At 39.5% G+C, this 21416-nt stretch overlaps 1 protein-coding gene and 1 long non-coding RNA gene across 16 annotated transcripts in view; both read left to right on the top strand.

The window, feature by feature from the left end:
* The first annotated feature begins 842 nt into the window (after window positions 1-842).
* On the top strand, window positions 843-2699 carry LOC122516489. Its single transcript, XR_006303581.1, has 2 exons — window positions 843-1001; window positions 2055-2699. It is a non-coding gene; the product is annotated as an uncharacterized LOC122516489 (long non-coding RNA).
* Window positions 2700-3112: 413 nt separating this feature from the next.
* The window catches only part of LOC122516234 (potassium/sodium hyperpolarization-activated cyclic nucleotide-gated channel 3), a 66646-nt gene continuing 48342 nt past the window's right edge, over window positions 3113-21416 (top strand). For 12 of the 15 annotated variants that reach the window (XR_006303513.1, XR_006303514.1, XM_043633897.1 and 9 more), the window contains exons 1-2: window positions 3113-4822; window positions 14143-14226. Coding sequence is in view for 13 of the 15 variants with exons in the window: in XM_043633897.1 (XP_043489832.1) it covers window positions 4785-4822; window positions 14143-14226 (122 nt within the window). In the remaining 2 variants the exon portion in view is untranslated. Of the gene's footprint in view, window positions 4823-13853; window positions 14040-14142; window positions 14227-17540; window positions 18904-21416 lie in introns of those variants that run through there. The other 3 variants (XM_043633887.1, XM_043633893.1, XM_043633889.1) reach the window with 3 other exon arrangements.

Here is a 21416-nt window from a genome sequence, read left to right as displayed (position 1 = left end):
GTACCAAAGTTCGTTTTTTCGCGATTACTTGCACCGATCTTTAATAGATGTCGTTAGAGACACGGCACGCGCCTCTTATGCTTTTGTACTTGTGCCTTTTTAAAATATGAATAATAATTAGAATACACAAAAACGAATCAGTTAATGTTATCTTGTTTTGTAGATTCACTTGTTAATTACTTCAATGGATACGAAGACGTTATTGTTCCAATCATTAATTCAAACATCAAGGCAGTTGGTAAAAAGGGTTAAACATTGGAAGGATTATTCGTGCATCTATCATATAATAAGGAGTGTACAACATACAAATTAACGGATTAATGATATGATTTTATGCTTAGATTATAAGATTAGTTTCTAGTAAAACAAATTTTATAATATCATCATAAATTCATATCAATAAAGTAGTCACGTAATAATTTTGATACACCTTACTTGAATCAATGTTACGAGATTGACCGATACAAGTATTTGATAAAATCTTTCTAAGAAAATAATCAAAAACATCGAAAGTATAAAATTATAAAGATTAGATAATCTCTAGGATAAGATAATGATAGAATTTTGAAGAATATAGCATATATATAAAGATATAAATGATTAGAATAATATGTTGCCTACAATAATTGACAGATCAAGAAGAAAATTGTCGAGGGGAGAAAAGAAAAGAAGAGAATAGAAGAGAAGAGAAAAGAAGCGAAGGAAAGAGGAGCATCGTATGAAAAGGTAATCGAAGAAAGGAAGTGTCATCTAGGAGGAGAATCGTTTTCGAGAAAAGTCGTAACGCGGCGCCCAAATCGTTTGCAAAAGAGGGTTGTTTTTTGGCTGGTCGGTACGTCGTTGGCGTAGCGGTGGTTGTAGAAGAGTTAAGAAGGGAATCATGACGAGGGAGTAGGTGGTGCGGGAAGGGGGCGGATGTAGTCAGGCCGTGGTTGTTACGGCGCGGGCGGTACGGTATCAGTGCGAGGCCGGCTATCAGCCGTCTAACGTCAAAGTCAATGGTACGTTTGAACGCGTATAACAGTAGCCACTGTTGCAGAGTGGGTAATCGCTCAGTGGCTTGCACCGATCGCGGGCTTACACAGTAGTATATACCTTTCGCGTTTATTAGCTTTACCGTTCAAAGGAAACGTTTTTCATTGGTCGCATCTAACAACGTTGGAAACGAATGTCCCTTCTCAGGGAGAAAAGCGATCGGCTTTCTACACGCAGCAATGCGTCGTAATCAATAAGGACGATCGGCGCGCATGTATGGCATCGTCTTAAACCGAAGGAACATATCACGCTCTCTTACATTCGTTTTACGATCGGAGCATATAAACGAGCTTAACGGGGGGTGGGAAGGGAACGGTGGATATGCAGAGAGGTAGATGAATGAATAAGCGGTCGAATTAAAGAACGGAAACAGGTAGATTGATGGATGGATGGATGGATGGATGGATGAGAGGGTGCGAAAGTAGTTTCTTTGGCAAAACAAGCACGAATGAGTGGGCCAATTGAGTGGAATGCGCAAAGCGAGGTGGAATAGGAGAAGGAGAGACAAAAGGAATAGCAGGAGATAGGATAGGAGGATAGATAAATAAGCGTAAAAAAAAAGAGGAAAGTTAGGAACAACGAATAATATAATCGCGGCTGGAACGTATAACGAAGCACACCGTAACATCCACCCGAAAACATCCACCCCAAAACATTGACGATCGGTAAAGTGTTGCCTACCATTTGATTCGATTTTCACTATACCGCGTTCTATCGCAGTGTCCTTTAATAATATCTAATATAAGCGAATGTTTCTGTTTCGTTCGACACTGTTACCTTTGCAAGAGCACAACGTTACGTCGTTTTACTCGATAAGGTAAGAGTGCTGTATCGAGATTTAGGGTGTGCTCGATAACAAGAACCGAATTGTCATCTTGCAACTTGGATAGGGTGGAAATTTGAGGGTAAGAGAGAAATAAGGAAGAAAGGGAGCGCGATAAATATTAATTTTATTTATTATAAGTCATTTTGATTAAGTTTGTATTTATATAATAAAATCTGGATATGTGTTATTGCAGCTAAGGAAGAACGATGCAATAAATGAAAATCAGACTTGACTGATACGTCTAAGGAGGAATACGTCGTCGAAGTTGCAAGTGGATTGAGGAAGTCAAATGGAATAGGGGATAAAAGTTCAAAGAAAAGAAACCGGAAAGGATTCGTGCAAAATAATTAAAAGGAGAGAAAGAGAAAGAAGAAAAGTAGAGGTGTAATTTTGAGTTCCGGTTGGTGCTCGAGCGACCTCTTCTCTTATCTTGTGGAGTTTTCTAAAGAGAAAGAGCGAGTGGGAGAGATAGATAAACGAGTGAGAGAGAAAGAGAGAGAGAGAGAGTGAAAGAGAGAGAGAGAGAGAGGGAAAGAAAGGGTGAAAGAGAGAGAGAGAGTATGAGCGAGGGAGAAGGGGTATGGAAGGATATGTCAGTTGATGATTTTCGATCGATACGCTCAACATCTCAAAGATCTGTATCCGCCTTTTAAAGACTCAAAATCTAACGTTTTGTAATCGTTCTTTCCTCGAGGGAATAGTGCATCGAAAATGGAGTTAGACGAGGGTACAATCGTGGAACGAAGGAACGGATATCAAACGGAGGAATGAAATTGATCGATAGAACTTAGATACTATTGTTATATAACAGTGCAAATTAGTACTAGAGGAAGAAAAAGAAGAAGGGAAAGAAGATAAATAATAAGGATCAAAGATAAGAGGACAAAAATAAAAAATGGCACTGCTCGTCTCTCGTTTCTTTCATACAAGATATAGCCGTACAATTACGCAGGATCCAAAGATATCGGCGAATGCGATAAAACGCGGGAAGAATCGGGAGGATTCAAATAGATCGAGAGTTCTTTGATTTTCGCAAGATATCGCGTGCTGATTCGCCGAGTCGAGGAAGGGTTGTGCTGCGGGTGGTGGTGGTGGTGGAGGTGGAGACGGAGGAGAGGGCAGTGGTGGTGGTGGCGGCGTGGGCGAGGGTGAGGGCGAGAGAGGGGGAGAGGGCGGAAGCGAGGGTGGTGGCGGCGGTGGTGGCGGTGCTGGTAGTGGTGGTGGTGGTGGTGGTGGTGGTAGTGGTGGTGGAGAAGGTGGTGGTAGTGGTAGTAGAGAAGGTGGTGGTAGTAGTGGTTGTGCCGGTGATGGTAGCAGTCATTCGCTCGAACAAAGAGCTCGAGAGCCTCGTGGCGCGAGCCGAGCCGAGCTGAGCCGAGTGAAGCCGGTGAAAGATCAGAAAGGCTTTTCCTAAAGGCGGCTAGTATCGATATTGATGAGCAGACGCAATCCGTCCCGTAGGGAGCAACGGTGTGCGAACGACGATCAGGGTTTCTCTCAATCATCCGGATTTCATTACACGGATAAAGCCTGAAGAAATTCATGCGCATCGACGTAGACCTGAACAAGTGGTCCGAGAGAACGATCGTCGTCCTCGCGACGACGCCTAAAGAAAAAAAACTCGTACGAAAGAGAGGGAAGGGCTCGCACGACAGGATCCGTATCAATTTGCGACTGTGATTTTATAATCTTAAGGTTAAGCGTAGGAAAATTGTTCATTGTGATACTAAGCTATATTAGAGGGTGGAGATAAGGTGAATAAGGATAAGGAGGAGGAGAAAGAGAAGGGGAAGAAAGACACGTGGGTTCGAAGAGAAATGGAGCGAGGTGGCGCGATGCTTCTTGCGAAAGAAGAATCACGCAAATTCTCGCAGAAACTTGTGAAAGCTGATTTGACGCGAGACGCAAAACAAATTTTTACCGTTCGTGATACGATCAAGGACGAGAATATGGAAATAGCGTTCCCTTGAACGATTTAATAGCACGAGGCTGATCGTACTTCTTGGGCTAATCGGTTTTTTTATTTAAATCCATCGATGATCCCAACTTGCACATTCGTAGGTACATTTGCAAGCCGTTTACATTGAATATTGGATAATCTTTTCGTTAGTTCGATTTTTCGTGGCAATAGTTAAACATCGCTGGCGACTAGGGGATTGTTGTCGTTGAGCCAAAGAGACACGGAATTTCTATCGTTGTGTTTATAGCGTAAAGGAATGCGATAAAGAAGGCAAAAGTTAGACAAAGAGGCTGGATAATTCGTCGCGTAGGACGGAAGAGAAGCGAGTCTCGGAGCGCTCAAGAGGTCCTGGAGGGAAAGTAGAGACGAAAGATATAGGAAAGAAAGAGGAAGGTTTCGAAGGGGTAAACCGTGATACTTGTACCACCCCCTGGACACGGGGGGTGGGACAGAAATATTGTCAGCGTGGGTGTCGGTGGTGCAGGGGCGCGCCTGGCCCGTCGGCTCGCCCGCAGATTAGCACGGCGATTGTCGGGTACGTCGGGCCCCTTCCGACGTACCAACGTCAGGAGCAACCAGACCGCAATCACCAGCACCGGCACCGGCACTGGCACCGGCACCGGCACCGGCACCGGCGCCGGCACCGGTACCACTATCAACAGCGCCGTTCTGGCGACCTCGGGGGGCTTCGCATCGGCGGCGGCGGTGGCCGTGGCACCGACGGGAGACCAACTCGCAGCCTCTCCCGGCTCGGTTGCCTCGCGCCGCGTCACGCCGAACGGTAACGCTGGCATTGACGTTGCCGCCGCACCTAGAACCGATCCTGGAACCGATTCCGCTACCGACGTTGGACCCGACGCCAGATTCGACGCTGGACCCTACGCTGGGACTTACGCCGGAACCGACGCTGGAAGCGGGACCATCTTTCAAGCTTCCTTCGGAGGAACGGCTCGCAACAAGACCATGTCTGTCAGAAGCCTTCACAGGCGCGTTTCTCATCCGTAAGTATCTTATATACAAATCTTATACAATCTACTTAGGTACTTCTCTCTTTTTAGATTCTTTTAACTGATATCTACTCTATTCTTTCTTCGATTCTATGATTTTTCGAGCTACGACACTACCGTATCCTTGGTTAGATGCGTTCGTCGTTGCGCATGATGAGAAAAGCACGTGACGTTTATATAGTACAACGTCTAATATATTTTTTCGTTTATCTTAGCGTAGCTACGTAGAGCGAGCGAACGAACAAACGTACGATTAATTAGGAAACAACCCAAGACCATTAATATGTTTTATTTAATAGAACGGACCTCTCGGACGTTCAATTGCTTTCACTATTATGCCGAGTTAATAAATCGTAAAGATTATTAGCATGCGTCCTATATGAAATTCGTTCGTGTTCTTTGATAATACTTACCAGTGCAGCAGCGAGGTACCTGGGGACGACTCGGGAGATTAAATTCGAACTAAACTATGACACGACATCTGCATACGATATATATTTTTCTTTCGTATTAATAAATATCGAAAGAATCATTCAAAGAAGAAGCTACTCGTCTTTCTTGGCGAGAGTCGAGAAGATTACAGAGTTGCTTTTTCTCTTCCGAACGATTAGGTCCCTCGAAAGGTTTAACTTTGAAACATATACGAACGTGTCACTAGGAAAATGATGGACACGTGCAAATAATTGATAAGGGAACAATTGTTTGACTATTAACTCAATAGATAAAGAAATGAAATTTAAATAGTTGAAATCGATCGATGATTCGACAGCGACCTAGTCATTGACACGCTTGGTTTCTTCGGCTTTATACAAACATGTATTTTTATTCTTTGTTCGCTTTGAAATTGTCGTCATTTCCTTCATAGAACTACCTTTTATCGTCGCTCCAATAAAATCGTACCCTCAGGGTTAGCCCACATTTTGCAGCCATTGAGCTGTCATTGCTGCTGCTTTGTTGAATGAACGACCTGCTTTGTTCAAGTAGATCGAACGTTTCGGAGTAAAATGAGGCGCAAACTTTTCTCCTCCTTGTATCTATATCAATAGGGAGGATCGGTAAGATCGAAAGTTTATCGATTTTATCGATTGATAACGTTTCTTCGTTTACCCTTCTTTACACAAAAATGATACTTCTTGTCGCGAAAACTCGGTTGCAAGAATGACATTAATTTATCAAGCAGGAGAGTTCACAGCGAAACTAACTCTCTCTCTCTCTCTCTCTCTTCCTCTTTCTTTTTAACGATGGTCAACGCAGTAGAGCTTACCACTTTCGTAACGATGGTCACGTTTCATTTGTATTTTGTATTCAACATGGTAGTTTGCAAATTTTTCTTTCTTAATTTGCCTCGTTAGCTAATACACTCGTCGCACGAACTGCCTGTGAATTTTTTTACTTGGCCATAGCGAGGATATTTAATGTGATAAGGGTCGACGCAAATAAGCTGATGCATTATACGACGCTAATATGCGTTTCATTCCGCCATCGTGTTGATATAATAATAATAATAATAATAATAATAATAATAATAATAATAATAATAATAATAATAATAATAAAATCTTTCCCGCTTTTGCTTTTGTATTTTTATCAAGTTGAAAATATTTATGATATCACCGTAGTCATTTTTCCCAGCGATATAAAAGACACGCTCCATGATCTGGACCATCAAGGAGCTACTTGCGTATCTTCAATATCTAAGACAACATGGATAGAAACGTTAGAGATGAATGGTAGGCATTACGGAGAGTCGATCAGGGAGCAATCAATAACTGACCCATATTGTACTTCTCGTTCTATCTCTCTCACTCACTCTCTCCTTCCATCTCTTTCTATTTATCTCTCTCTCTCTCTCTCTCTCTCTTTCTCTATCTCTCACACATACACTCTCCTTCTCTCTCTCTCTCTCTCTCTCTCATACACTCTTCTTTTCTCTATCTTCATTCTTGACCTTTTTTTTTTTATTTTACTTATATCTTATTTACTATTCTTCGCTTCTTACGATCTTTCTCTCTTTTTCACTCTGTCCGTCTCTCTCTCTCTTTCTCTTTCTTTCTCTCTGATATTCTGTTCTTCAAGTTTGAACTTTTCTTCTGCGTTAATTCATCTCAATAATTTTTACGCATGCGAACGTAACAAACAGTGACGTATAACCTTCCCTTTCAGATAATAATTGCATTAATCGCGTCTTTTCCTATTGGAAAACTAATCGACACTCGTAACGACATCCTATTCGTTCTTTCATAAAGCGCTTTCTGACGATAATAATATCCCTTTTCTCTCTCTCTCTTGCTTTTTTCTTTTTTCTCTTTTTTTTTTTCATCGAATATACCACTTAGTACGAGATTATTAATTTTATACGATTATTAGTTTTAAAGTTATCGGGCCATATGTTTTATTGGCTATACCGATGAACAACTTTGGGAGAGAAAAGGAGTATAACATAAATTAAAAAGTAAAAACGATCTTTTATAGATCCACGAGTAGAGAGAGAGAGAGAGAGGAAGAGAGGAAGAGAGAGAGAGAGAGAGATATGCTTGGTGTTTACGATATACGTTATTAAAGCACTCGTTAATGTACTTTGAGTATATTAACAACATTTTCATATGTCATTTTCTGCAAGTGCCATCATATCATTTGGCACGAGTTTAGCGTCGAATTATATTTGAGTTAAGAACATTTATTTTGTCGAGTAAAGCGTGCACATGAATTTGCGCATTATAAATATAAATAAAAATATATATATATATTTAATGTATAAATATACATGTACAAATATATATAATCGTTAGTAGTTGTTCGAAGAAGAATAGTTTATTAGTGTAGAGAATTTCTCGGAAGAAATTGATTAAATTTCAACGTTGGCTGAATGGTCCTTTTTCGAGTCGATTAAAATCGGCGACCTAGATTTCTTTGGCCGTGGCTTGTTCGTGTCTCGTAAATAGGCGGTTGAAGGCGTTTTTCGAGTGGGCATAAAAATGGTGGGAGTCATCCTACGGGAGGTGTACGAGTGGAACGGATAGTGGGGAGGAGCGTGTGGGTGAAGGGGTAACAGAAGAAGTGCTAGAGAATGGCAGCGGTTCATATCTCAGCAATCTCTGTCGAGGTTCGCATCTCGCAGCCCTCGAGGACTCTAGAATCTCTAATATTACGTTTTAACCCACATGGTAAAATCCACGTACCTACGACTTACGTCAATCAGTATTCGCGTCTACGCGATTTCCAAAGAATGACTTCGGTGAAGCTAGCTAGCTTTCCAAGAGATGATAACGATAAGTCGAAGAAAAAACTAAAGATTATAATTAAAGTACACGTACCTCTTGGAAATATCGAATTTCGGTGTGTCCCTTCGCGTTCATTGGCGATGCTATCTTTAATTCATTGTGTTATTAATAGGATTAATAGCATTCTTGCGAGCATTCTATTAAAAAAGTCACTGATTGTTATATTATTGTGTTGGTAGGAATTGGCCTATTGTCGGGACTTCCGGGTGATCACCATCGCAGACTATGAGCAATAGGGTACATTAACTCTTATTCTTATTTTTTCACCTTCATTCGTTCTTTGTGCTCGTAAATTCTTTTCCTTCTTCTTCTTCTTCTTATTCTTATATTTCTTCTTCTTCTTCTTCTTCTTCTTCTATTATTATTACTACTCTTTTTTCTATTACTATCACTAACTACTACTATTACTGCTACTGCTACTGCTACCGTTACTACTACTACTACTACTATTACTATTACTATTTACCACCATATCACTGTATTACCATAACTATTTACTTACTATTACTTATATTCTTACTCTTATCTGCTCCCTCTTACAATAATATCTCTTTTATTCTACATACGAGTATTCTCTTTCACGATAAACAAATCACTTGTATTTTTACGTGTTAATTAACGAAAGCATCTACTTCATTTACTCTAACTCCTTTTATCCGATATCTACGTATTTCTTTAGAAGTAATTATCGGCTCCTGAAAATCGCCTCGTAACATGACTTTTGCCTTGCATGTTCATTACGTCTATCTCTTTCACCTTTCTGCCCTTTATTTCCATTATTCACCATTTCTTCTCTATTATATCTTTCACCGCACCAAATAGTGCATCGAACTATTAGAATAATATATTATATATATATATTATACATTTATATATATATAAATATATCGTAGGAAACGCACTCTATTCATTACAAATCTTTTTCTCATATTGCATGTCTTGATCAATAATAATTGACTTTCATTATTGCTATAAATTACGTATACATTATAACTTCTTTATTTACTTTAATCACGTTTTCGCTATGGCATTTGAGAATAAATAAAAAAAAAAAGTGATTAAGGTAAGTTTCACATGGCATAAATTTATTGAAGTAGCCGTTTTGCTTTTTTTCTTTTTTCTCCTTTTTTTTACTATTTCGTAATTAATTTTCAAATCTTACTTTTCTTTCTTTTTCTTTTTTTTTTCTTCTTCTTTTTACGTTGCGTGCGATAAGGTATCTTTGGGCAAAATCGAGAACGTTTTAATCAACGCGGTGACAAATTGTGTAAGGAAAAAAAAGAAAGGGGAATGAAAATAGAATTGTTCAACTCGTCTGTGGATATTTTGTAAGTGCGATAACGACGAACGATCATTAGAAACGAAATTGTTTCTTTGTTGTAAAGGAAAAAGGGAAAAAGAAAAAAAGAAAAAGGAAAAAAGAAAAGTAAGCGCGTGATATCTACTATCATGAGAAATAATGGCTTATCGTGAAGCAATTGTAACGATCGTCTGCATGAGGTGCGTTTAAAAAAAAAATTGTAAAAGGAGTAAGAGCGAGAGAGTGTGGGGGTGCGGCGAGAAGAAGTCGACGAGCATCAACCGAGACAATAGATTCGTTCGTTTTGTAGTTTCAGTGCACTCCAGAGTACTCGTTGAGCCTCCGTTTACGCGGAAACGTACATATATGCACGGTAAGACTCGCTAAGTGTTCTTTTTCATACAAAGAGAGGGAGAAAAAGTGAGAGAGAAGATATCTCCCTCGGCCTAGGGCGGTAGATTCCGTCTGTCGTACTACTTCATTCTCGAGGATCAACCTAAGAACGGCTCTTTTTGCTGTCTATCGTTCACTAATGACGATTAACCTTCTATTGTATATCGATATACCACCTACTAACATATATATCTTCCAAAAGTTACATAAATAGCGGAATATAGAACGACTAAAGCAAGAATGATGATGAAAAAGAATTAATCGGCGAGCCGAACGCGCGATGGGATAAATGAGAAAAGAAATTAGAGTCAGTTAGGGGAGATAGATCATTAGTTAATATGTCGCTAATTAGATTTTTTTTCTTTCCTTTCTCCTCCTCCTACTTCTTCCTGTTCTTCTTCTTCTTCTTATTGTTAGATCTACATTTCATTTTGTAGGTCATACGTCATATTCTTCTTGTCGAATTATTTTCATTCCGATAGAACGATATCGATGATAAATTACCAATAGAGAAAGGGATTGGATATTTTTTATTTTTAATCTATGCAGCGAAACGATTTGTAAGAACACAGAGGATTTCGTCCTTAAATCGTTTCCCGTGCGTTCATCTGTTCAATCGTGTGGACAGACGGACGGCCTCCTCTCCCTCAACGGGTTTCTCTTTTTCAGTTGCGTGTAAAAGCTCTCGACGCTCGAGTTGTTCATATATATGAATAAATACACTGGCTGATTCAACGAAACAAACACACGCACGCACGCACACAGAGTTAAACTAGGACGAAAGTACATTTTCATTTGCAAGCACTCGGCTTCATCGACGATCCCCTCTATCAAATTTTTTAACGAATAATTTTGAAAACTTCTCTCTTTAAACTTATTAATCGTATAAAGAAAATTCGCGTGATATTTAGAGACTTAAGAAAAGTATTTGAAAGAAAGGCAAGTGGCCAAAATCGATGAACGAACAAAGATAGAAAGAAAAAAAGAAAGAAAGAAAAGAACAAAAGAAATACTAATTTTGGTTGGCAAGTGTTTCCTAATTTTTTGACGCGTCTTTTAACTTTTTCTCGCGAAATCGCGCTGGAAAAAAGTTCGAAAATATTTCAAAGGCGAAAATAACCGCCGCCGTAGAAAAATACAATGGAGTCTGGCATGCTACAATGAGCGACAAACAGTACGCTTTTTTCTGTAAAAAGAGGGGAAAAAACGTAGAACGACAAGAGCTTTCTCTTCCTTTAATCTTCACCTTGTCTGTCAAACTCTCTACAACGGAGTATACACACGCTCGAAGATATCTTTGTGCTTAAAATCTTATATATATATATAAAACACGTAAAAAACTTTCTTCCGACTTTTCCAAGTATTTTTCTCTTCTTTTCTAACAGAGAAATAAAAATCAAAAAGTATAGATGCTTTAAGTCTAACTGATATAGCTTTAAGCTGACTGGCATATCGGTCAGTGATCACGGTCGGACAAACACCGCCATTAGGACGGCAATTCGATGACGTAAGCGAACTAAACAACGAAGGTCGTAAGCTTTTCCTTTATAAAAATGTGCGAATAGAATCGCGCGTAACAGGTATATTATAATAAATCACAAAATTTGATTAATTTCTTAAAAACGAATTATGCGAAAGAGAATCAATATTTTCTGCTATGTTCACGTATATACTTACAATAGACTCTATTCGGGACTGACAGATCGAGTATACGAAAAGAATAATCTTTTTATAGGGCGGCCGATTTAGAATATAGAACGAAGGGAGAGAAAAGGTAACTCATCGAGATTCTCGTGTCTTTAATAGGCCCGAGAAAGGCAAAGAAAAGAAGAGAAGAGAAGAGAAGAGAAGAGAAGAGAAAAGAAAAGAATGGAGGAAAGGAAAGCTCTTCCTTCCGTAGCGAAGGAAAGGAATAGATAGATACATACATAGATAGATAGATAAATAGATATATAGATAGATAGATAGATAGGAGAAAGAAAGGCTTTATCATCTTAGCGATTAACTTTTGCTGTTTGATCGATGTCTCGTACAAGGTAACGGCAAATTGCAAATGAATCAGTGATACGCGTTTTTACAGGGTTGAAAGAAAAAGAGAGAATAACCATCGTTGTCATTGTCGTTGTCGTCAGGGTTGCTTGCTCGATAGGACTGTCTTTTCCTCGGCTTTTGGCTACTCGATAAGGATCTAGGATTCGAGGCCAAGCAAGTCACTACGTCCTCGAGGCCGTCTTTGGCCATCGGCAAATTTCGAAAGGGCGCTCGACCTCGCGGAACGGGCTGAGAGCAGTTGATTTGGGTAACACAGAGGGGGATGAGGAAAGGGGAGAGTATAGATAGATCGTATGTGTTGCAAAGGGAAAGTAGTCCCATGAATACGTAGGTACGTCCCGCGGCAACGCGTATACCAACGAACTGAATTGGAGAGCGACCGAAAGAGATTATATATACATGTACACGTGTATGTACTAGAGGGAGAAGAGATGGAGAGAGAAAGAGGACACCTTGGTACACAAAAGACCGCTTAATATCTAGGTGATTCGTATTGTAAGCGAGTTTTTAATATGGCTGCTGGCTACGACGACGACAACGACGACGATGACGACGATGACGACGACGACGACGAGGACGACGACGATGACAACAACGACGAGGACGATGAGAAGAAGGAATGACAAGGCGTGTTGGTGTACCGATCGTGTTCCATATGTTGAGGAAGGTCAAGCACCCTTCGCGCCAGACAATGAAGCACTTCGAATCTCGCACGTATCTCGATCGAACGAATATCTGTGATTCACGGCTTTACACGGGAGTGCCTATGCAAATCCTTCCTCTGTGATATGCATGATGCACACCTATATTTACTACGTGTGTATACTCCGTCTATGTGTGTTGGTATGTGTCTATCTCTATTGCTTATATTAACAGTAGCAGTTGGTCTCGCGCGCACGCGGTGGTGCTTGCGTGTGCGTTTGACCGTCGAGGGAGACACCTAGACGTTACGTTCTGTAGGTCAGAAGAACGCTCATATCGACCGGGTTTGCTTCGGTCATGTACCACTGTCGTTGATTGTGATCGTGCGGAGACTCTGCGCGTCTGGTCGCGGCGCCGCAGACCCAATCCCATCCTTCCTTTCTCTTTTTCACCGTTCATCTCCTTTTAATTCATCTTACATAAATAATTGACACTTTTTACCTTTTCTTTCTTGTCTTCGCGATCAAATTGTTGAAATATAACGATTAAAAGAGTAACGCATCAACTATTGATTTGAATTTGTTGAAAATCTAGTAGCATATCTGTGTACATGTATACTTATTCTTATAGGGGATGCATACTTAGACCTTCTTTTTGATCGGCTAACCCGATCGACCCTTTCGAGTAAATCCTTCTTCTCTATGTATTTCTCCATTCGTGTTTTCAAAAATACCCCGTTCGAGATCATGACGTGTTCGAGGCAACAAGGTCGGCGTTGGACTATTGATTTTGGGGAGGCGGAGGAGGCTCGAATCGAGTTTTCAAGGATATTATGATTGATAGAAGGTACGGGAATCAACGAGAGGGCCATACCAGGGGACGTACCAAATTTTTCCTTAAAATTCCTGGGGGACAATCGCGCGGTCCCTTAACATTTCAAATCGTTGTAGTTTTATCTTTAATAAGATTCTACATTTTTGTTTGGATAGAAAATAGTAAAGAAAACAGTATCTCTGTGTTTTGTTTTTTATTCTTTGATTGGATTTGTTACAAGATTGTTTCAAAAGGTACAATTCCTTATTAGTTTTATTCAATTTGCCTGAAAATAGGACCGTCCAGTAAGACGAGTCATGATTCGTCAGTTGACGCAGTAATATTACTCTTCATGAATAGTTACCCTTATAATCTAACTTCCATTGTACTTGCTGGATCGTTGGAATTTTTCAACGAATCAGTCGTTACCTTAGAAGGGTAAGATCTTAATTGTAGGAAATCCTGGAAAGTCTACGTTCAATGTGTTAATAAAATCAACGTGTTTTATGCGATAAAATCTAATTGTTCATAAATCAGGTAGCTAGCGCTTCCTTTGAAGTATAATCTTCACGGGTTATAATTACGCGTTAACGCGAGTTTAACGGTTAATTTGAAAGAGGTTTCTTCGATGATGTATCGTTTTTTGTGATAAACGTTTAAACGTTATTACACGTTTAGAAGTAATTTCACACGATCGAATGTTAGACTACGCAACGATCGTTTTGCGAAAGTAAGTAATTAATAATTTAATGATCGTGCTTTGTTGATCAGTGTTAACGAAGATAACAAGACAAGTAATAAATACATTATTAATTGAATACTTTTTCGTGTAGTTGCCATGGAATTGAAAGTCGTCATGCTGCGAAACACGAAAAACGACCGTCACAGAAGCTGGAAACATCATGGCCATTTTCATTGTAAGTTTGTCAATTTTTATCGCTTTTTTTTCGCTCACTAGAAATAACGCTGTCTTTCGCGCTCTTTCAAAAAAATAAAGAAGAAGGTTTCGTAATTTAGGAACGATGCCTGAACCTATTATTCGAACAATCCATCAAGCTCGCGGATTATTGCGTTTTTCGATGAACGAGCTTGAGGAGAAAGGGCTGTTGGTGGGGTTCCTACCTCAAAGAAATAAAATTAAGAAAAAATGATGTTCATCCTTCGAGGGGCATCTAAACTGGAACTTTAAATAGATCTCGTATATAATTAGATTTTGATTGATCGAAGATTAATCGTTTATCGGCGCCATTTGTCCGATCAATATTTTCTTACGATTCGTTTCCTAGGTCTCTAGATGGCACGCTTTGTTCAACTTCGCTATTGCGATCTAAAAACTTGCACTTTCTGCCGTTTGATCGCGCCACTTGCACGTTTGCATTGCTACGAACATGATGTGATCCGTTCTAATTATATCATTGTCGAATTAAAAGCTCTCTCCTTGATCCTTTTATTCAAAGCAAATGGTCTTAACGATCGCTCATTTTTACATTTTTCGTCTAAGAATTTAACATTTAGGTAAATAAATATCTGTAATATTCGATATTGTCATCGATGTCGGAATTAAATCCTGTCGCGAAAAATCCTTGATTTCGATCAATCGGGTTTTAACTCGTTCTTACAACTCTCATGTTCACAACTAACATGTTTCGTTAGAAAGTTTAGTAAGTTATCGATTGCATCGTTGTACGACAGGAATATATCCTTTCACGAGGATAATAGCTACATTTTTCATTTGAGCGAGTATTCTTTCATGGAGTCTACGTAACAAGCTAGCAAGATGCCGATCCAAAATCAGTTCAGTTCGCAACAACGAACATCCGGAGTCCTCGGCTTATCGCGGTCGTGTTTTGACCTTAACACTGATTGGTCGATACCTGAAAATAGCCGACCCAGTCTATCTGATAACGTGTCTTATTTATAAATCCAAATCCGCGAGGTAGACATGCGCAAAAGAGTCCTGCGTACGCTTTACGATTTCCTCAATGAAATTGACGTTCATCCCACGTTACAAGGATAAATTAGCCTTCTTTAAATTTGGCGAATGAACAAAGTCCGAAAGACGGTAAACGTTTCTCGGTAGAACGAAAAAACATGTTAATGATGAAACGTAAGAGGGTATAATTGCTAAAAGATAGAAATTCCAGTAAAATTCAGCTACCGAGCGTGTCGCGTGTCGCGTCATTCCAGGAAAATTAAACAAAGGGAAAGAAAAAAGGAAAAAGGGATGGAAGGACGACGCCGACAGCGCCACGAAACGGCGATGGATAGAAGTTTGGGTAGGAACGTCGAGAGGAGAGGAGGCGTCTAGGCGTCTAGCAACCACCACTGGCCGAGTCGGAGATATCGCGGAAAGCCGTAAAGCGTCGTCGCTTGCGCTCCTTTCAAAACTAGATCTTGCGGCCAGCTTGAGAGAAAAAAAAAAGACAAATGTCGGGATCACAGTTGTTTCTCCGTGGGGAGAAGAATTTCTTTCTCTTGGTGCGCTGCTTGTCGCTTATTCGCTAGTCGCGTCTCGCGATTTGTTAGTGCTTTCCTTGAGTTTATCAAAAAATATTTGTGATCGAAGTCTGCCTTTCGACGATTCTATTCCTTCAACCTTCAATTCTCTTTTTCTCTTGGAAAGGATTCCCTCTCTCTCTCTCTCTCTCTCTCTATCAATCTATTTCTCTATCTATCTGTCTATCTCCCTGACTTTGTCTCTGTCTCTCTATCTATCTCTTTTTCATCCCACCACCTGTCGTGCGTCATTGAAGAAGTCAATGACGAGACGTAGAAAACGACACTGGAGACAGTAGATACGAAAGAGCATATGAGAAGAAAGCTAAAAGGAGTCTGTCTAACGAGCGATAGTCAAAGAGCGAATGGCGAGCTTGCGCAGTTGTTAACTGGTAAAAGCTCGATGATGCAGAAAACCCTTTCAAAATGGACGAGTTGACTTTTTTCCCTTAGAATTTAAACGTTTCTAACTTCAATCAATATAAACGTGAGGATAAGGTATATCTTTACTCTGACGCAAAGCTTACCTTTAGTTATGCTTTAGATATCGACTGACAACTAAGAAGTCAAAGGAGAGACAGAACCATGCCTCATTGTCAGACCTTGCAACCCTTTCGACAATCGATACGGAGAACGTAGCAATCGACGAAGTCGAAAATTATGAAGAAAACGAGCTCCTGAGGAAAGAAACAAAACAAAAAATGAAAGGAGAATCGAAGTAATCCAGGAAGGAAGGAAGGAAGGAAGAAAAGAAGAAAGGAATCGTTAATGGAATAAACAAAAAGCAAGATGGTGGTTGAGAAATGATTAGCCGTTGGGAAAAGGCGTGGCGGCGATTCATCTAGGTCACGTTCCTCAGCATTGAATATATATAGAGAGAGAGCATTCTTCTTACGATTCTCCTATTGCCGATTGATTTTCCATACCGCGATCGTAATCTCTTTGATAAGAAGGAAGAGAGAAAGACAAGGTCGGAGGGTGGTAAGGGGGGAGGAAAATAGTCCCTTTCGATCCGTCGAACGCGACAATCTCTTCTATAATACTTTCTCCGAAGGATACCGTAGCGTGGTGGCGCTTAAACTATTTCCTAGAGGGAATCGATCTTTTTCTCTCTCTGTCTCTCCTTCTATCTCTATCTCTATCTCTATCTCTATCTATCTTTCTTTGTATATGTATCTCTTTATCTATACATACAAATCAAAGGATGACCTTCGAGTCGCATGCAACGTCAAAACGAAAATTTGTAAATAGCTAGGAGTTTCCTTCGACATTGTTTAAGATTCGTTTGATTGATTTTTAACTTTTTTTTTGATAGAAATAAAAAGAGAAAGGACAGCTATGCGAATGAGTGAATTCCCGCGAAAGACGAAGGGGGGGCGATGGGGTTGGACTCGTTCATTGAGAATAAAAAAGGATAGCAATCGATTAGAAGCACGATACCTTTCTCGCGCTTCGACTCTCTCGATCCCATCGTTAATATCTATCGGTTATCGGAGATATCGATGCGAAAGCTCTCTTATTGAATGTCGTTTCGCACGAAGTATCTTTGATCTAACTCGTTAATTTTTCTACAGTCGGTATTTAATATTCGAGAGAAAATAACAAGTATGAAGAGAAGGATATTACCGATGCCAAGTTTGCGCGACATATTATCTTGTTTTTTTCATATTTATTAAAACGTTGATCAAAGTTTAAAGTAGAATATTTCAAAAAATTGACGAATGTATGTGTGCGTTTATATGTATAAAAGAGAAAATGAGAAAGAGAGGGAGAGATTACTTTTGGAAAATACATTTTCATTGGTTCGGCATATCGATCAAAATTTTGTATCTTTGAAATTGTCAATCGAGGAATCGGAAGGGAGATAATTATTCGCGGAAGAATTAAAACAAAATACAAATTTGTTTCGTTAATCGAAGTTAACAGGGTGGAGGAGTTGCGATTTGTTGATTCCTTGAAACTTCTTGAACGCTGCCATTGACAAAGAAAAGCAAGCATTTTCAACGCGCATGTCCAATGCCTTGACTACCAAGACGCTCTTTGGCGTTACAAAGCACTAGAAGAAAGATTCCTAAATGTATGTTCAACATTTATTCGACTATATTTGCAATAAAGTTGTCGCGACAGAAAGAAATAGAGAGATAGAAAGGCAAATAGAAACAGACAATGGATGAAGGAAAAGTGTTGGACAGCGAGGACGCTTCACTTCTACTTCATTATCAATTAAAATTGGCTGTGCTATCGTTTAACCAGAGCTTATCTTGCATTTACCTAGTGTTCATATTTAAAAACCATTCTCTGTCTGTCTTCGAATCGACAGAGGAAGCTGATGAAAAAGTGGAAGACGAATAAGAAAAATCTAATTCGATATTTTTGCTACGTTATTTCCAAACCTAAGAGTACTACGTCTATCATCGTAAATCAATAAAAAGAATCGATCAGTTTTTCGATCGAAAAAGGGGAAATAAGACGGTGGAAGACAAATATCGATATCAGTGAGATCTGGAAGACTGATGTTCCCATTTTGAACTTGAGCGATTCTACTCTTTGTTCTTCGCTTATTCGCAACGAATTCCGCCCACATCCTTTGCGTGTACGTCAAAGCCAAGAAGAAGACGACACACGGAAGAAGGATCGAGTTACGTCAAGAAAGAGACAAATAGAAAGAGAAACCAGATAATTCGATCGATTTTCGTTAATTCGTCGCAGACGAGAAACGCGGGGGAGAACTAAGAGAAAAGAAGGAAGAAAGAAAAAGAATATAATCAAAGAGCTTTAGGAATAAATAAAATCATGCATGGGATAAAATATCGACGATATTTCTCAGTAACGAAATAAACATTTTGCGAATCAAGTGATTCCAGCGAGAGAGAAAAAGAGAGGGAAAGGGAGAGAGAAAGAGGGAGAGAGAGAGAGAGAGAAGGAGTGAGAGTGCAGGAAGGAATAACAAGGATAAAAGGTCGAGAGAAGGAGAGGCCCTTGGAAAACGATACTTGTTGAAACATGACAAGATATACCTTGCCCAGATTCGCCTTATGGCGACCAAGGCGTTCCGTAACTTCGCAACCACCGAACAACCAGGAAAACAACCCTCTCATGTATGCAATCACTCTTCTTTATTCTTTGTTTGCTCGTATTGAGTATCGAAAACTGCAGCCAAAAAAAAGATATATGTGAAGGAGAAAAAAAAAAATAAAAAAAGGCAACAGGACGACGTAGATAAAAGCGATAAAGCAAAAAGTCGCGATGATCTACGCGTTGTGCCGCCGCTTTTTATCGTCGACATGCACAATAGCACGCTGCCGTAATTTTGTTTGTTTTTTTTCTTGTTGGTCTCTTTTTGTAGAGAACATGTTCTCTTCAAAGTTAACGCACACAAGCCACATGGGAGACGCGTCGTCCATCGTGATTGTCGTGTATATCATATGCTCTTAAATAAAGCTCTTGATGTGCTCAACCTGTATCCTCTAGACTATAATCCCTTTTTTATATTTTTTATCAATCTTTTCTTTTATTCTGTAATATTTTTTCTTTCCAGCCGTTTCTATGCTTGTTACGAACCCTTGCACAAGCATCAATATTATCATCGTCTCTTTCTCGTCTATAATCATTCGCTAAAAAGCAAAGCTGACATTTTGTTTTTGCGATTCGTAGCCGTACGATAAATAACCCCGATGTGTAAAATTCAATGTTTAGGTTAATTTGTGCGCTTCTTTTTCGGCTTTCTATGTCCCATCTCTCTCTTAGAACTGCAAACTCGTGGCTGTGTTCTAGTTGCTGTTCCAGCTGTTATGTATTACATCCGACAAGAACAAGAAAGACAAAGAGAGAAAGCGTGAAAGAAAGAGAGAGAGAGAGAGGGAGATAAAAACACGATAAAAAATTAATCGAACAAGTGTTACCTTGGTCGATGTCGCGATGCCATTTTTTTCGTATGGTCCTTCTGTGCTCGATCGAATCCTAAATAAATTATTCATCGCTATTTAAAAGGGATTCATTGATTGAGCGAAAAACATTATTATGCAAAAGGAAAGTGCATTTTTATTCGCTCGTATCATGCGATTTATTCTACTCTCTCTCTCTCTCTCTCTCTTGTTCTTTCATTCTTTCTCTATTTTTTTTTTTATCGTATCGCGTGTATCCTCGGAAAGCGCGAATATATCCGAGGATTATTGCACAGCAATTTTTCTACCCCATGGAACATAATTCGTGTAATTTCGTTCGATCGGGCATTAATCAAGTCAGTCTTGTCTAGAATGATTTCGCGCGTTAACGGATAGCTCAATTGCCGATAGGTACGAACGTTGCGATAGATACGCAGACACATAGTTCGGGACAATAGTCGTCGTTATCGTCATCGTAGGTATAAGAAATAAAAAGGTCGCTGAAAAGGACAGGTAATAAATAAATAAGCCTTTAAGCCTTTTTTTTTCTCGCAGTAGTCAGTGCGATCGTGGCGAAAAGAAATAATAAAATACAAAAAAAAAAAAAAATAAATGCGAAGAAAAAAGACGACAGGCAACAAAAAGGAAGTCCATAGGATATCGTTTTTGCGTCGAAGCGGCGCAGGTGGCCAGGTTGGCAGCTGATACGAATCGATAAATATTTATATACCTTGGAACAAGAATAGGCATATACTCAGTGCAACGGCGTTTATCGACTTCCAAGAAAAGTGCATGACTAATCGAGTGGCCGACATTTGCCATCTGCTTTAGGCACAGAACATTAGATGAAAAACTTTCGACTATTATCAAAATACATATGTTGTATCTTACGTATGTATGTGTCTCTGTATGTTAGTAAACGCGTACTTATAACTTTCCTTACGTTATCTCTCTCTCTTTCTCTTTTCTTCATTCTCCTTTCCTGAATTGAATATTTTCTAAAGATTTTCATCGTAGGAAAATTATATTGCGCGAAAGGTCGCGTTAAGAGGGTCAGAGAAATTGAAAAATGTATAATTCTTTCCGTACGTGTGTATTCTCCCTGACATAATGCATCTCGATATTTACTTATACATATTTTCAAATACACAAAAATAAGAACGTTGCAATCGTTTTTCGACAAATCTCGTGTCCTTGAGTAACGATGTGTCGATCGATGCAAAGCCAGATAGGCTGGTTGGTATCCGAGTATCCGAATAAATCGAATCCAAGTATCAAAGTTATTCCAATTGGATTTGATAAAAAATCATTCAAAGAGACGTTTCGTTTTCTCTTTTGTTTGTTCTTTTTATCTGTCGTAAAAGAAAAAGTTAGATAAAGTTTAGTCGAAAAATATATGTATGGAGAGAGGAAGATACCGCGTGTGTCGCGACTTTGGCGAGAGACACGCTAAGCTTTTGTCCGTATTGATCTAGGTTTATCCTGCATTCCTTCCTCACCACCCTTAACACCCACCCATTTTCCTACCACCCCCTACCAACGCAACATTCTGCACTTTCGCACCCCTTATATAGATCGTGGTTGCACGCCCGCGCGCAACGGACCAAGGTTATTCCCTTTTCCTATGATTACACGATCTAATCAAGGGACTCTTCGTTTTTTTCTTCCTCCGAAACATGCGCGCAAACACAGATATACACATACATATATATATATATATGTATATA

This window comes from Polistes fuscatus, unplaced genomic scaffold (assembly GCF_010416935.1).
Source record: "Polistes fuscatus isolate 324 unplaced genomic scaffold, CU_Pfus_HIC Scaffold2, whole genome shotgun sequence".
NCBI classification, from domain to species: domain Eukaryota; kingdom Metazoa; phylum Arthropoda; class Insecta; order Hymenoptera; family Vespidae; genus Polistes; species Polistes fuscatus.
This window is presented reverse-complemented; position numbering and strand designations above follow the sequence as displayed.